The sequence below is a fragment of the Giraffa tippelskirchi genome, chromosome 11 (assembly GCF_054371585.1).
Source record: "Giraffa tippelskirchi isolate mGirTip1 chromosome 11, T2T-mGirTip1v1.2.pri, whole genome shotgun sequence".
In the NCBI taxonomy this organism is placed as follows: Eukaryota; Metazoa; Chordata; class Mammalia; order Artiodactyla; family Giraffidae; genus Giraffa; species Giraffa tippelskirchi.
Genome location: NC_137285.1, coordinates 20350658 through 20368308, shown reverse-complemented (window position 1 = coordinate 20368308; position 17651 = coordinate 20350658). Strand labels below are relative to the sequence as shown.

Sequence of the window (17651 nt, the reverse complement as noted above, 5' to 3'; positions counted from 1 at the left end):
TAGTGAAGGACAGGGAAGTCTGGCATGCTGCAGTCCATGGGGTCACAAAGAGTTGGACACGACTGTGCAACTGAATAACAATTCTGTGAGCTGTCTTATAGATAATGAAACCCCCATCAGATGGAAGAAGTTAACAACATGATGACCAGACTATAGCCATGACATGAGCTGCCACAATTCTGAGAACTGGCCTCAAGGAAATGGGAGCAAACTGACAGTGGAACTGAAGATTAACTAACTATACTTAAAACAATCAAGATGACACTAGCCAGACCACCGATGACAATTTCAAAATGACTGTCAGAGCTGACTGTGCTGTTTCTGCATGTAGCCCCCTCCCTCTGTCCATAAAAGCTCGTGCCCACTGGTTGTCAGTGGGGAGGGGGGTTAGGCCTTTGGACAGGTGTCCACCCTCCACCACTCACCCCTCATCCCCATTACCAGCATCCAAAATGAAACAAACTTTGCTTTTCACCAACTTGGCCTCTTTAGCTCTTGAGACTCGAGCAGTGAGACCTGGGTTCGGTAACTCTGAGTCACATGCTGTCCACAGCTGGTGGGCCTAACTCTCTGCAACCAGGGACCACTTGGGAAATAACACACTTCCGCCCTTACCTTGGTCATCTCCACACAGTTTCGGACACAGTGGACACACATTTTGTCGATCTCAGTTGCATTGGGATGCAGGATGATCTCTGGCGCCGTTAAGATGGTTTCCGTTTGGAACAAAGGGACGTTTCCAAGGACTAAAGAATTAAAAGACTGCAGATTCCTAGGAGGGGTTAATAAAACAGACTCAGGACTCAGCCGAGTGAAATAGATCTGACAGCACAGAGTCCTAACCACCAGACTGCCAAGGAATTCCCCACACACACTGTCTTTACAACATATAATACGAAGATTAACTCACTTCAGGATGAGCTTTGTCAGGACCTCGTAGATTCTATTTTCCCAGTATTCATAATAGGAGGCCAGCTTGGGGGCCTTGCCCGTGTTGGTGTGGATGACCAGCCCCTCAACTTTGGTCAGCAGAGGCCCAATGGCAAGGTACCACCTGACCATGTGGTCCACATCCTTGGCCCTTTCTCGTTCAATGTGCTCAAAGAACTCCTTGACGCCTGCAGTGGAAGGCATCTGTTAAAGCTCTTCACGGACACAGGAAAGGCCACTACTCAAAAGGCAACCCAAACATGAGCTGTGTATCTCACAAATACAAAAGTAGCCTCTAATCTTGACCAAAAGCAGAAATCAAGTCAACACCATCCAAAGCAAGACACATCCAAAGCAAAAAATACATGACAACATGGGTTTGAATGCTGGTTGTGCATGCTATGTCTTTGGGCAGTCTTGCTTGCCTTCAACTGCTTGTTAACTAGTCCTGAATTCCTTGTTGACTAAGTCCAAGAACGTTTAAAATACCATTTGAACAAGTTAATGTGACTCCATAAAAACACAGTTTACCTTACTGTTACAGAGTTATTGACAAAAGAACCATTAATATTCATAGACTTAGGAATTTGTAAAACTAAGCAATACATAAAATGCGACAAAAAGTAAGAATTACCCATTATCTTTTCAAGTAACTGCCTTTACTTTTCAAGTAAAACCATGAGGCACGGTTTTATTCCATTTGTGGAATACAATGTGTGTGTGTGTGTGCACAATCATAACCAGACAGACTTTTCCTCCCATAATCAAAAGAAAAAAGAAGTCAGATCTACCTGGGAGTTCGTCCTCACTTTTAGGTGCTGGATATTTAAAGAGATTTATGGACTCTATTAAAGTAAGTCTGGAAGAAATGTCATCTGCATTCTTATGAATCTGGTGGACAAGGGACTCAAATTTCCCAATGGCCTGCTTGCACCGAGTTATGTAGTCAGCAATACCTTTGGAGAGATAGAGAGACAACAAAAGAAAGGTACTTGGCTCTCAACGCTTCCTCCACATCCCTCCCACCAACAACTGTAATGTTAATACCGCATCCCTTCACAGGAAGGACCCTGCTCCTTTCAAACCCTTGGGCCTTGGAAGTGCCAAAGATCCACTTGGTCCCTGGGGACTGGAACAAACAGCTGGTGCTCAGAATCAACCAAATGATACATTTCTTCTGTTCGCATTTTAGCATAATTGTATCTGAAGCACCATGAGGATAAAGAAGAAGTCCAACCCTCTTGTCCTCTCATTGCCATGGCAACCTGAACCCTCCACCCCATTCCACTTTGCCTACAGTCTCCTCTGGCCTGTTGCTTAGAAAAGTAAACAGCAAGAACATGCATAGTAAACCCGAATTAAGAATTTATGATTAATCTTGGCAACAGCCTAAGCCTGTGATGTTTATTACATCATCGAATCCTTACAACAACCTATGGCTAGGGTACTAAGATTATGCCTATTTTACAGATGAGGAAGCAGAGCCCCTGAAAGGTTGAGTCACGTGGGTGGAAACTAGACATTTAACCCAGGGGTTTGGCTCTGGAGTCCACGGTCCAAACACACATATTCTCTGTACAAAGGAAAAGGGAGAAAGAGGAGAAAAGGAAATGACAAAGAAAAAGAAGACTTGGAGCAAGAGAAGAGGAGGAGGAGGAAGGGGAAAAAAGGAAAAACAAAAATGCCTTGTTTATTTTTTAAAAAGTAAAGGAAGAAGAATGTACTGTTCCTTATTCTTCCTGCTAAATACAGCTAAGACCATGAACATTATCCATAAAACAAGCATAAGACTCTGAAAGAGGGAGAGACAGCCAAGTAGAATAGACTATCCCCTGAGCCATAAAACAGACCTCAACAGACTTAAAAGAACTGAAATTATACTCAGTACGTTCTCCAACCACAATGGACTCAAATTACAAATCAGCGACAGGAAGATAACAAGGAAATCTCCAAACACTTAGAAACTAAATAACACACTCTAAATAATCCATGGGTCGAGGAGGAAGTCATAAAGGAAGTTTTAAAAATACATTGAATTGAATAAAAATTAAAATACAACTATCAAAATCTGTGGGGCATAACTAAAGCAGTGCTGAAAGGGAAATAGTACCAAATGCATACATTAGAAAAGAGGGAAAATATCAAATCAATTAAAGTTCCCACCTCAAGAACCTTTAAAAAGAAGAGTAAAATAAATTCCAAATCAAGCAGAAGGAAATAATACAGATGAGCAGAAATTAATAAAATTGAACACAGGAAAACAACAGATAAAATCAATGAAACAAAGGGCTTCCATAAAACAATCTCTAGCAGGAATGAAAAGAAAAAGAGAGAAGACACAAATTAACAATATTCAGAATTACATAGGAGGGATCACTAAAGACAGGTATCGTAAAGATAAAATAAGGGTACAATAAGAAAAACTCACAATGAATCTGACAAGTTAGATGAAATGGATCACTTATTTGAAAAGCACAAACTACACGACTCACTCAATAGGATATTAATCACTTGAACAGTCCTATAATTATTAATGAAACGGAATCTGTAATTTTAAAACTTCAAAAAAAGAACAAATAAAAGCAATTACTACACAAAACCCTGGAGAAGTAAATGGCAACCCACTCCAATATTCTTGCCTGGAGAACCCCATGGACAGAGGAGCCTGGTGGGCTACAGTTCATGGGGTTGCAAAGAGTCAGACACGACTGAGCAACTAAGCATACACAAAACCCTGCACATCATGCTCAAAACATATTTGTTAGGGACTTCCCTGGTGATCCAGTGGTTAAGAATCTGCCTTGCAATGCAGGGGACATGGGTTCGATCTCTGGTCAAGGAACTAAGATCCCCACATGCCGTGGAGCCACTTAGCCCACACGTCACAACCAGAGAAGCCAGGGCTCCAGCCACAACTACTGAGCCCACAAGCCACAACTGGATAGTCCATGTGCCACAACAAAAGGTCCCATATGAGGCAATGAAGATCCTGCATGCTGCAATTAAGACCCAACATAGTCAAATAAATAATAAATATTTTTTAAAAGCATGGTTTGTTAACCATATCTATGTACATGCGGGCTTCCCTTGTGGCTCAGCTGGTAAAGAATCCACCTGCAATGCGGGAGACCAGGGTTCAATCTCTGGGTTGGGAAGATCCCCTGGAGAAGGGAAAGGCTACCCACTGCAGTATTCTAGCCTGGAGAATTCCATGGACTGTATAGTCCATGGGGTCGCAAAGAATCAGACATGACTGAGCGACTTTCACTTTCACATACACACAAAAATTGTAATTCAACTAAGACAATCTAAAAGAATGACTGCATCCCAAAATCTAAAAGGCAATAGACAGATAAATTTATTACCTAGTGAGTTCCAGTTCAACCTCTTGTATCCAGATCTAAACACTCTTAATAATTCCTGGGAATGGTCATCAAGAAGAAGAGACTCTGCCTCATTTAACGTTCCTGTGAGCATGTGATAATGATCCAAGATACGTTGTATCCCATCTGTGTACCTGTACATTACAGGAAAGTCACTGACATTAGAAAAATGGAGTTCATAAAAAGCTTAATAACCTTATAATACATTACAAAAGACCAATGACCAGTCTAAAAATTTAAAAGAATGTCACTCTTTCCAATAACTTTCCTTTTTGGAAAATATTAGTTACTTTTAATTTCTAAATGCTATTTATAGGGAACTCTACTCAACACCCTGTAATGACCTATCTGGGAAAATAATCTAAAAAAGAGAGTACATATGTATGTGTGCACGCTAAGTTGCTTCAGTCGTGTCCAACCCTTTGTGACCCTGTGACTGCAGCCTGCCAGGCTCCTCTGTCCATGGGATTCTCCAGGCAAGAATACTGGAGTGGGTTGCCAAGCCCTCCTCCAGGGGATCTTCCCGACCCAGGGATCGAACCCATGTCTCTTCCGTCTACCTTCATTGGTAGGTGGGTTCTTTACCACTAGCGCCACCTGGGAAGCAGGTATGTATAACTGATTCACTCTGCTGTACAGCAGAAATTAACACAACATTATAAATCAACTACAGTGATATTGAAAGTTACTCACTCATGTCTGACTCTTGGCGACCCCATGGACTGTAGCCCACCAGGCTCCTCTGTTCATGGAGTTTTCCAGCAAGAATACTGGAGTGGGTTTGCCATTCCCTTCTCCAGGGGGCCTTCCCAACCCAGGGATCAAACCCTGGGTTTGCAGGCAGATTCTTTACCATCTGAGCCACCAGGGAAGCCCCAAAATCAACTATACTCCAATGAAAATTAATTTAAAAAAATAAAAGTGCTATTTAAGTTAACATGAAATAAGTTTATCTTTACTATTTTAGACAAATATATTAATACAAATTTTAAACATTTCTTAGTTTTCATTTCTAACGCAGCAAACATTGATAGTTATAAAATCCACAAAAATGGAAGCCTTGGCATGGGCAGGGGGGTGGTTCTCAATAATTTAGAAGAGTGTAAAGGGGTCCCAAGATAAGAAGTGCTGACCGTTGACTTAAAAGAAGAATCATTTTACCTAAGAAATTTGTCCTCCTGGAGGGCAACGTTCCTTGCTAATTCGGGGACAGGGAAGCCCAGCTGTTCCAAGTACTTTGTTTCATTAATAATCTCCCTGAGAGCAGGTGAAAAGTTGATTGAGAAAGCAGTCGCTCTGTCAGTGTTTGTGGCATCCTCACCAGCGGCAGAAGTCTATGGGGAAGACGATGTTTCATAAGCGTGGGAAGGGCTGTCCACAAAGCAATCAGATCAACGCAACCCAAGTTATAAATGTAAATTTCAAAAAAAAAACAGTGGAGGGGTTTTGCTGCCCTGACAGAGCGGGGAGAATACATACTTGGGTGAACAGAGTTTTTAAAGAATTTGATTTAGCACTCACATTTGAAAATTGAGCAATTGCATGAAAAAAATCCAAAAATCTGGCTTCCCTCAAAAAATTGGAAAAGCTGATGATAAATGACAAGAACAGACTGAAGCTGGGGAGTGGCTGTCCCTTTTGAATAGGACACAAGCCATCCAGTTCCCGATAAGCTCTACCTGGCCTCTTTGCTCATTTTAGTACCTACTTTGGAACTTAGGAGACCAAAGACCTGAAACTGCCAGGCCCAGGTCTTTCCTTCCTTACTGTTAATATTTAATTTGTTGAGCACTTGCTATATGCTGGGCCCCGGGCTAAAGATGAGGATGAATCACGTGAAACTGAGACAGGCTGGGACCTGGGACCCTTTGCTGCAATGCTTGCACCCGGACACACTTCTCCTTCAGTAACAAAATACAAAGAAATTATATGGAACTAAAAATAGCTGCACACACTTGCAGTTGGAGCAAATTCTAGACAAAAGATACAAAAAGACTGAAAAATCCTTATTGCCACTTCTGAAGAGCCATAGCAAAAACAGGGTGTCCGGAGCCAAAGCTCCTTGAACTCAACACCACCGAGTGGATGGGCAAATTACGTAAAGCCACCCCTCTGGCCAGACCCCCTGGACACACTCCTACCCTCACCCCATATAATGAATAAGCTCAGCACCCGATACTCGGAGAGTGAACGAGCAAGGGAATGTGTTACTTCTGACTCTCCCTTGCTGCAGCAGGGGCCCCCAATAAAGCCTTGCTTTGAATTGCTTATCTGGCCGCTAGTCAATTTCTATTGATTAGGTAAGGCCAAGAACCCTGGTTGCTATCAAAGTGACACTTGCCAGTAAGTTAAAAATAATCAACCGTCAGCGGTTTGAACCTGTTTCATACACGGTTCAACAAATACTTTGCATGTTTATGGTCATCTAATCCAGGTCATTTTACAAATTGGCTCCCTGAAGCTCAGAATTAAGCCAAGGAGTCAGAAGGGTTGCCTGATCCCTGCCTGTTCCCTGATCATGACATTTTGCTACCTCCATCTTTTCCTTTCCTGCCTCTCTTCTTCTCCCTGGTCAACCCCTGCCACCTCTGCCCTTCTTTGCCTTTGATTTTGGAAATACCTCTCAACTTCGTGAGAGTCAACACATCAGACCTCAAGGAAATGGAAGTTACCATCATCTTACACGGCCACCATAGTCTGGGGTGTGTGTGTGTGTGTGTGTGTGTGTGCGCGCGCATGTCAGTGCTCAGTCACGTCTGACTCTTTGCGACCCCGTGGACTGTAGCCCACCAGGCTTCTCTGTCATTGGGATTCTCCAGGCAAGAACACTGTTGCAGATCTGAAAAGACGCACCTTAGTAAGCAGACTCTTCTTCATGAGAGTTGGCAGGATCTGTTCTGTCGTCTCTTTCCACTGCTCATACTTTCTATCTTCATAGTCTTTCATCATCCTACCCAATTCCAAATATTTTTGTTTGACCTATCAGAGAAGTCAGGAAAATGTCACTTTGTCCTTGAAAATAACAATTTTTTCTCTCTCCTGAAAAAAAAAATCACTTAACACTTTATGCAAGAGGAAGCAGGCAGATTTGCACAAATTTGGATGGTTTGCCTGCCATGGTATGGCTTAAAATCTAGGCTGATTAGTAGGACTCACAAACCTCAGCCCATGGCTGGGAGCGCAAAAAGAATGACGTGATTTATGACTTGTGAAGACCATATGAAGTTCAAATTTTAGCATCCATAAATGAAGTTTTATTGGAACACACCTGTTCATTTACATGTTATCTACCACTTTCTTTCTAGAAAGGCAGAGTAGAATAGTTGCAACAGGGGCCGTTTGACCCACAAATGCCTAAAACATTTATTCTCTGGACGGTTAAAGAAAAGCTTTCCCAGCCCTTGTGATATAACAGACATGAAGAGGAGGGACAGTATTATCAAAAAGAGCATGGTCACCCTCTGGAGAGACTGAAGATCAAGATCGGGGGAAGTCATGTGATTGTCACCTGGAAGCTGTCATAGATATATCATGTCATACACATGGAGAAGTGGTCCCCAGGGACCGCAGGAAAGACTGTCTAAGTTGCAGGCATGGATTTGAAATTGAGCTGCTTCTCATACAGGCACCTCTGCCTAGCCAGCTCATGCTCGGGGGTCACCTGGATTGAAGGAGCCACCTGGGCACGCTCAAGGAGGCTACCCATCTACAATTAAACCATGAAATACAGGACTTCCCTGGTGGTCCAGTGGTTAAGAATCCACCTCCCAATGCAGGGCACATGGGTTTGATCCCTGGACAGGGAACTAAGATCTCACATGCCTTGGGGGCAACTAAGCCCGTATGCCACAACTACTGAGCCTGCATGCCGCAGCTACTGAAGCTTGCATGCCCTAGAGCCCGTGTTCCGCAACACGAGGCACCACCGCAATAAATCCATGCACCACAATTAGAGAGTAGCCCCTGCTTGCCACAGCTAGAGAAAGCCCACACGCAGCACTCACTCAAGACTCAGAGCAGTCTAAATAAATAAATGAATAATTTTTTAAAACGTGAAACTCAAAACGGGACCGTTGCAGCAGACATAACGTACTTCTCTTCCTCCACTGCTGTCTAGGATCTCCTCTACTTCTTGAAATCTGAGGATGGTGTGCTTAATCCGGAAGAACAGGGACCGTTCCCAGTAGATTGCACCTGCTACGGGAGGATGGTTCTTATACAACGGGGGGTTGTCGAGGTTCTGAACAAAGATTTTGTTAACTATGTCGATCTGCAAAGCAATCAGACATATTCCATGAGCGAGCGGTATCAGCGTGCGAGCCCATACAAGATTGAACTGAGGTGTGTATCTTTAAAGAAATGAACATGGAATGTCAAGAAATACTTTAAGGTACAGAATGGTGCTTTTACTACTTAGTGTCTACTGCTTTTTCTTATACTCTGCAGGAATTTCTTGTTTGGTTTAACATATGCAATGATCCAGACTGCCTTGTACTTACAAACTGTGTATAATCATTCGGTGGACCATTTTTTGGCCTTGCCATGTGGCTTGTAGGATATTAGTTCCCCAGCCAGGAATCGAACCCAGGCCCTCGGCAGTGAAAGCACAGAATCTTAACCACCAGATCGCCAGGGAATTCCCCATGGAAATTCTGAAATCTGTTCTAGACATGACAGGTGGCCGGGCCTCCTGCATTGTATGTGTGTGTGTGTTCATGCCACTGAGGTTTTATAACTGTTTATCATGTAATATTTTTCTAAATGTGGTACAATATGCATGACAAAATTCACCATCTTAACCATTTTTCAGTGTGCATTTCAGTGGAATTAAGTATTCATGCTGATACAACTTAGCAACTGAACAACAACAAAATGCTGTTGTGCATCCATCATCACCATCCATCTCCAGAACTTCTTCCATCTTGAAAAGTTGAAACTCTGGGTACCCATGAAACACAGTAGCTCCCCATTTCCCTCTCCCCCAGCTCCTAGGAACCACCTTTCTACTTTGTCTTTATGACTTTGACTGCTCTAAGTACCTCATGTAAACAGACTCATAGAGTATTTGTCTTTTTATGACTGGCTTAATTAACACAAAGCCCTCAAGGTTTATCCATGTTGTATTAATAGCATATGGCAGAATTTCCTTCCTTTTTAAAGCTGAATAACATTCCATTGTACAGATATACCACACTTTGTTTATCCACTCATCTATCAATGGAACCTTGGGTTATTTCCAGCTTTTGGTAGTTGTGAATAGTGCTGCTATGAACATCAATGTTCAAATATCTCTTCAAGACTCTGCTTTCAATTATTTGTGTATATGCACAAAATGCAACTGCTGAATCATATGGCCTGGGCTTACACTTTAAAATAAAATCTTGCAACCATAATTCAAAAAGACACATGTACCCCAACATTCATTGCAGTACTGTTTACAATAGCCAGGACATGGAAGCAACCTAAATATCCACTGACGGATGAATGCATAATGAAGTTGTGGTACATATATACTGTGGAATATTACTCGGCCATGAAAAGGAATGAAATTGTGTCATTTGTAATCATGTGGATGGACCTAGAGTCTCTCATACATGAAGTAAGTTACGAAGAGGAAAACAAATATCATATATTAATGCATATATATGGAATCTAGAAAAAGGGTACAGATGAATCTATTTACAGGGCAGGAATAGAGACGCAGATGTAGAGCATGGTCACGTGAACACAGCAAGGAGAGGGGAGGGTGGGATGAATCGGGAGAGTAGCACTGACCTCTACCATGTATAAAATAGATAGCTAGTGAGTGGGAAGCTACTGTATAGCATAGGTAGCTCAGTCTGGTGCTCTGTGTTGACTGAGACCGGTAGGATGGGAGAAGGGTGGGAAGGATCAAGAGGGAAGGGATATATTAATATCTATACCTACAAGTGATTCACATTGTTGTGCAGCAGAAACTAATAGAACATTGTAAAGCAATTATACTTCAATAAAAATAATAAATTAAAAATAAATAAAATAAGCATGCCACACTCTCATGTGAATAATTAGGTGTCAGAGGTAAAATAAGATCTGCCCCAATAATGATCCTTCCTGACCCCCAGAATTTGTGAATGCATTATATGATAAGGAGGAATTAGGTAGCAGATGGGGTTAAGGTTGCCAAGTAGCTGACCTTAAAATAAAGAGATGATCCTGGATTGTCTAGGTGGGTCCAATGTATAATGAGTATCCTTACAACAGGAATGTATATATGAACACACACATGACCTTCACACTACTCCACTCTTGTTACTATGATTATTACTATAACTAATTCATTCAGGGCCCATCACAATGTAATGGCATATAAGATTGATGGCATATACTATTGTACTTCATAAGTTTTTACTGAATTTCTCCACTAACTCAATAAACCCACTTCCTTTTGGTTACCGGTTTTGGTTATACAACATGCTATTTTGGGAAAATTCCACAGTTTCTCTGAATTTAGATGAGAAAGACAACAGTGTGGTCCAATTGCTTACATTTTGCCAAGTGTATTTTCACTGCTACAACAGCCACAGACTGTTTTTCAGTTACCTCTTTACAATACTGTGCAAGGATATCATTAAATTTCATCATCATTTGTCGATTAACGGCCTCCCGTGAACGAATATGTTTAAATTTTAAAAGCATATCAAATGCTGCTTCAGCTGATCGAAGCGTCTTAAAAGATTCATCAATAAAATTTTTTGCTTCTTTTTCAATAACCTGCCAAAAACAAACAAACAAACAAAAAAAGCCAAGGAAGAAAACTGTTATGACCCTGCAATTATCCCACAAAAAGCAAAATGTCAAGAAAGAAGCAAAACAAACCAAATGGGTACCTTGAGAAGGATTTCCATTGCACTTTAGTGGAAGCTATAGTGTGTTAGCTATAGTACAGGTAGGTACAACTCTTTGCAACCCCAGGGACTGTAACCAACCAGGCTCCTCTGTCCATGGAATTCTTCCGAAAAGAATACTGGAGTGGGTTGCCATTCCCTTCTCCTGAGGATCTTCCTGACCCAGGGATTGAACCTGGGCCTCCTGCATTGCAGGCAGATTCTTTACTATCTGAGCCACCAGGACTTCCCTTAGTGGAAGCTGGGGTTCAAATAAAAATAGCAGATCAGCTGCTACATCGGTTTTCTGCTCTCTCCCTTCTACTAGTCAAAATGATAGAAAAGGAAATTCTTAAAATATTAACTCAAAAAAAAAAAAAGGGGGAGAGGACATAACAGCAGAGATAATTCAGGTAAACTCATTCCACCTGCGGAGTAGGAGTGGGGACAGAGGACACTGAGAAATGTTCACTTTTAGCTTATGCTCTTCTACACTGTTTTCATTTTTCACCAAAAAAAAGCAGGGATCCGTTTTTATGATTTGGAAAAAAAAAACAACACCTAAACGTAACTAAATAACCCAAAAGAATCACAGTATCCACTTCCAAGGTCAAATCAAAGGATGTGTTACTTGCCAGGACTTCAATCTTGAAGTCGTCCATCACATATTTCCAGTACTGGGAGCACTTGATGCTGAAGGGGTCAAATGTCAGGTTTTCCATGGGGGTGACCAGGCCGTCCACCCTGCACAGGACATCATCGATGCGCTTGGGATCCCCGGTCACCGCTTTCAGCTCTGGACCAAATATGTTGTAGAATTCCTCCACAACCTGTCCAATCAAACAAAACAAGGGAGGTGACCATTTGGTTTTCTCATGATGCTTCTGATGCTATTAATAAATGGACTATGTCACACAGGTAACTTCCTCTCAGTCTAAGCCCTTGGGTTACCCACTGCACAAAGGACCAGTCCCAGATGCCCTGACACAGTTTTCAAAGTTTGCAGGCTCAGGACCCTATCCCCTCTTTCTATTCCCATCCTGCTTGTCCCCTGCTGCCTTGTAGTCACTCCAGGCCTCTTTCAGATCCATGGTCTTTCTGTCTCAGGGCCTTTGCACATACAGTGTAAAATGCCTAGGTGCCCACTGTGTGTGTGTGCGTGGTAAGTCACTTCAGTCATGACTGACTCTTTGTGATCCCGTGGACTGTAGCCCACCAGGCTCCTCTGCCCATGGGATTCTCCAGGCAAGGATACTGGAGTGGGTTGCCATTCTGTTCTCCAGGGGATCTTCCCGACCCAGGGATCAAACCCACATCTTTTATGTCTCCTGCATGGACAGGCAGGTTTTTTATCACTACAGCCACCTGGGAAGGCCCAGGTACCTACTACTCATTATTAAATATGCCTCCATCTTGTCTGACCCTTTAGAACAGGGTAGGCCCCTACACGGGTAGCTCAAACAGTAAAGAATCTGCCAGCAATGCGAGAGACCTGGGTTCAATCCCTGGGTCGGGAAGATCCCCTGGAGAAGGGTACAGCGACCCACTCCAGTATTCCTGCCTGAAGAATTCCATGGACAGAGGAGCCTGGTGGGCTACAGTCCATGCAGTCAAAAAGAGTCAGACACGGCTGTGTGACTAACACTTTCACTTTCAGGCCCCTACACACACTTCCAGAACCCCCTCTATTCCCCTTTCTTGGCACTCATCTCAGCTGTAGCTATGGATCTGAGTGATTTTTTTCCTCTCATAAGAATTTTTTGAGGTAGACCATTTTTAAAGTCTTTATTGATTTTGTTACATTACTGCTTCTGTTTTATGTTTTTGGTTTCTTTTGGCCGAGAACCATGTGGGATCTTAGTTCCCCAACCAGGGATGGAACCCACACCTTCTGCATTGGAATGCGAAGTCTTAACCACTGGACCACCAGAGAAGTCCCTCTGTGTGATTAGCATGTCCCCCTTCTTTCTCTTCCACTAGACTGTGAGCTCCATGAGGCAGAGATGATGTACATACAGGGTAGGCTTCATAGCTGTGGGACTCAGGCAGGCACACAGGGCCCCAGGCTCCAGAGGGCTCTGGGCTGGATTGAAGGCTCTGCTATTTTACCATCCTGAAATTCTCGATCACTTTATCTCTGAGCTTGTGTTTTGTAAATGAAGTCTGGGAGGGAGGCAATCATGCACGTGTGTGAGCAGAGGAGACAGGCAAAAGCTCGTTGTGGGCTATCCCGACACCCCATCGACAGGCAGCCTGTGAGGCCCTGTGAGCTGAGACTCCCGGCAGAGTCACAATGCACAGGAGTTCAGGGAGACTCACAGCCATTACCGGTCAACACGTTGTAGCTGCGATGAGTAAACAAGAACAATGACAGCTCAGAGGCCACCTTTTCCCTCCGAAGCAGAGCTAGCTCCCAATATTTCATAATAATCATAAATGGAGTATATCCTTTAATACTGTGAATCCTACTGTACAACTGTAACCCATATAATGTACGTTAACTACATTTCAATTTTCTAAAACAAATGTTTAAAACAAGAAAACCAAGGAAATTCCTGGCAGTCCAGTGGTTAAGACACTGCGATTTCACTGCCAAGGGCCAGGGTTCAATCCCAGGTTTGGAAAATAAGATCCCGCAAGCTGAGCACTGAGGCCAAAAAATAAGAGGGGTGGGAGGGGAGAAGGAGGATGTCACTGAAGGGAAAGCTGCAAAGGTCGGGTGTGCTTTGGGACATTCTGGAACATTCTGTTTGCTCTGCAGGCATCTCTCCTGGCTAGACCCTCCCATCCTCCCTGCCCCCAACTGACACGGAGAGATCCATATCATCAAAAAGCCAAACTGCCTTCCATGGAGCAAATCCCAGATCTGACCGCCTTTGCATGCATTGAAGACCCAGCCTCCCTACCTGCAGGATGTCATAGAGGTCCTGGCAGATGGTGGCCATGTAATCCGTTCTCTCGAACAGCCGTTTCCGATCAAACTCCCACCGAGCTTCTCTCCCTGAAGCCTCAATCTTGGCCCGGGTGTCGAAATAGGCCTTTTTCCACATGTTGAGGGTGTTCCTGGCCTCCAAGGTCTTGTGCTGTGCGCTCGCTCGGTTTTCTCTGGGAAGCAAAGAGATACTGTGAAGGGCAGGAGGGCAGAGCTGCGGGGAGGCAGGGAGTTGGAGCCACGCTGCTCCCTGGTGGAGAGGGGCAGGTTCTAAGGGGACAATCCTAAGCAAGGAGCTGAGCCTCTGATGATATAGCCTCATCACAAAAAGCTTCCCAGGCAAGAGACTGTCCGGCCAAGAAATTTGCAGGAATTTTTGCAAATTTGCACCGATTTGCAGCGGTGTGGGCAGGATTCCAAGCCACGGCCAAGGTTGACCTTCACCGCAGCTGCCCCTCAATAGGCAAAGCTGTGGTTTACCCAGTAAGTTTTCTGTTTGAGCTTGAAGGGAAGCTGGTGGCCTTGGGTCCACGAGGGGAGGGGGGAGGGGGCTGTAATACTGGAGCAAAATGATGGTAGGGAGATTTTGGTACCTATTTCACTTATATAGATTATTTTTTAAGAAAGTAAAAAAGAGAGAGAGAGAATTCTCTGATGGTCTGTTGGTTAGGACTCGGCACTTCTGCAGGGGGTATGGGTTCGATCCCTGGTTGGAGAACTAAGATCCCGCATGCAGCTCAGCCAAAATAAAAGAGAGAGTAAAAAAAAAAAAAAAAAGAAAGAAAAGAAAGAAAAAAAGATCAGTGTCCCCATCCAGATTTGATCCTCAGAGGCTGTTCCACCTGAGGGGATCCATGGTCCAGGAGTGAGGTTCCCTCAGACCACGTGCCTCGGTCTCTCCAAGGATGATTTTCGACCCCATGGACTGTACCTGCCAGGCTCCTCTCTCCATGGGATTCTCCAGGCAAGAATACTGCAGTGGGTTGCCATTTCCTTCTCCAGGGGATCTTCCCAACCCAGGGACTGAACTCAGGTCTCCTGCACTACCGGCGGATTCTTTACTGTCTGAGTCCCAGGGAAGCCCTTAATTAAGGAAGACCATCCTGATTAATCTACACAAGTGGAGTATTATTTGGCCATAAAAAGTAATGAAGCACTGATACAGGCTACACCACGAAGGAACCGTGAAAACATGATGCTGAGTGGGAGGCGCCAGTCATAAAAGACCACAAGTTGTCTGATTCCATTTGCATGACTGTTCAGAAGAGGTAAGTCCAGAAAGTAGATCAGTGGTTAGGAGGCAAGGGGGGAAGGGGAGAGGCAGCTAAAGGGCTCAGGGTTTCTTTCTGGGATGAAGGAAACATTTTAAAATCACTGATGACTATGGATGCACAACTTTGAATCTATTGGGCTGGCCAAAAAGTCCATTGGGGTTTTTCCATTACATCTACTGGAAAAACCTGAATGAACTTTTTTACCAACTTTGTACTAAAAGCATTCAATTGTATGTTTTAAATGGATGATTTGTACAGTGTATGAATTATGTTTTTATAAAGCTGTTTAGGGCTTCCCAGATGGCTCTAGTGACAAAGAAACCCTCCTGCCAATGCTGGAGACATAAAGAGACAGGGGTTTGATCCCTGGGTTGGAAAGATCCCCTGGAGGAGGGCATGGCAACCGTCTCCAGTATTCTCACCTGGAGAATTCCATAGACAGAGGAGCCTGGCGGGCTACAGTCCATCGGGTCGCAAAGAGTGGGACACGACTGAAGTGACTTAGCACACACACAAAGCTGTTTAAGAGCTTAAGAGACACGTAGCGCCGCCCAGCCTTACTTGAACAAAGTCCGCAGATTCACCACTTTGCAGACTCTCTCGGCAATCTCCCAGGCGATACGCTCCATGAGCGGAATCATCCTCTCGTCTTTGTTGTAGTGGCGGGAGATGATCCACACCATCCTCAGGGCGCTCATCATGGAGGGGATTGTTTCCAAGACAACGTGAAAGCTAGATCCATGGGTTATGTTCTAACCAGAGATGTGGGTGCAAAAGAAAGAGCAAGGCAAGCTGGCTCAGCCTCAGGGCAAACGGTGTAAGAGCACAAGTAGTGTGCAGGAAGTGTCATCTTTTTTTATTTAAAAGATATTTTAAGACGGTAAGTAAATACTCAAATGAACTTTTTGGCCAACCCAATTATTAAATGTATTTCTGCATTTTATTAGTTTTGGGGGAAAAAATATGCTTCTATTGCAGGTCTCTCAAGTTTAAAAAATTTTTTTACATTCTTTTTCATATTCTTTTCTATGATGGCTTATCACAGGATATTGAATATTATTACCTGTACAATACGGTAGGACCTTGTGGTTTCCCCAGTCTATAGTATATATAGCAGTTTGCATCTGCAAACCCCAACCTCCCACTTCTACCTTCTCCCACCCTCCTCCCTCTTGGCAACCACAGTCTGTTCTCTATGCCCCTGATTGTTGCTTCTGTTCCATAGATGGGTTCATCTGTGTCCTATTTTGGATTCCACATATAAGTGATAAAATACGGTATTTGTCTTTCTCTTTCTGACTTACTTCACTTAGTATGATAATCTCTACTTGCATCCATGCTGTTGCACATGGCATTATTTCATCCTTTTTATGGATGAGTAATATTTCATTGCATACATGTACCCCCTCTTTCTCCATTCATCTGTTGGTGGACATTTAGGTCGTTTCTGTGTCTTGGTTACTGTACACAGTGCTGCTACGAACATAGGGGTGCCTGTATCTTCTTGAATTAAAGTCTTGTCTCGATATATGCCCAGGAGTGAGATAGCTGGATCATATGGCAATTCTATTTTTGGTTTTCTGAGGAACCTTTGTACTGTTTTCCATGGTGGCTGCACCAGCTTACACTCCCACCAATAGTGTAGGACATTCTTCTTAATTAAAAAAAAAAAGTTCGCATCATGGAATAAAGTGTTTAACAGACAAAAGAAGTTTGAAATAGGTAGGTCTGTATGCACTGACATGGAAAGATAAGATTTACAATTAAAATAAATAAAACAATTTGCAGATATGTATACGGAGTATGGATGTGTGTATACATACGTAATTATTCTATATTTAGTGGCAAGAGCGCCACTGAGTGAATCCAAACTGGCATTAGAGGTAGTTTTATCCAATGCCAGTATTTTCCAGGGTATGCGTCCTTTGGCAAGTAAGATGATTTTTGACAACAGAACTTTTAAAAAATATACTTATTTTAAGGAAAAAAAATATATAAATATATACTTATTTTAAGGAACTTTCAAGATTGTTAATGCATGAAGTGTTTTGCTACATCTGATCTTGATTTCTTCTATTAACTTCATTTCCAGTTTTCTAAATATTTGATTAAAACTTAAGAAAGAGAAGATATATACTTATTTTAGTGTACATCAGAAATAACTGTTATATCAAACCTATACCTGCACAGACTTGATTGTTTAAGATGAGTCTATATTACCCACACAAAAATATATGAATAAATCTAAAGTCAACTTAAAGAAAAG

The 17651-nt window shown here is 42.9% G+C and overlaps 1 protein-coding gene across 2 annotated transcripts in view; it reads right to left on the bottom strand.

Annotated features, from left to right (window-relative positions):
- The window catches only part of DNAH10 (dynein axonemal heavy chain 10), a 156979-nt gene that overhangs the window by 115567 nt on the left and 23761 nt on the right, over positions 1–17651 (bottom strand). The window contains exons 9-19 of one of the 2 annotated variants that reach the window (XM_081540402.1): positions 15947–16137; positions 14086–14284; positions 11815–12009; positions 10896–11066; positions 8407–8583; positions 7167–7292; positions 5475–5647; positions 4296–4447; positions 1722–1886; positions 911–1118; positions 616–772 (exon numbers count right to left, since the gene is read on the bottom strand). In XM_081540402.1, coding sequence (XP_081396528.1) covers positions 616–772; positions 911–1118; positions 1722–1886; positions 4296–4447; positions 5475–5647; positions 7167–7292; positions 8407–8583; positions 10896–11066; positions 11815–12009; positions 14086–14284; positions 15947–16137 — 1914 coding nt within the window. The remainder of the gene's footprint in view (positions 1–615; positions 773–910; positions 1119–1721; positions 1887–4295; positions 4448–5474; positions 5648–7166; positions 7293–8406; positions 8584–10895; positions 11067–11814; positions 12010–14085; positions 14285–15946; positions 16138–17651) is intronic. The other variant, XM_081540403.1, reaches the window with a different exon arrangement.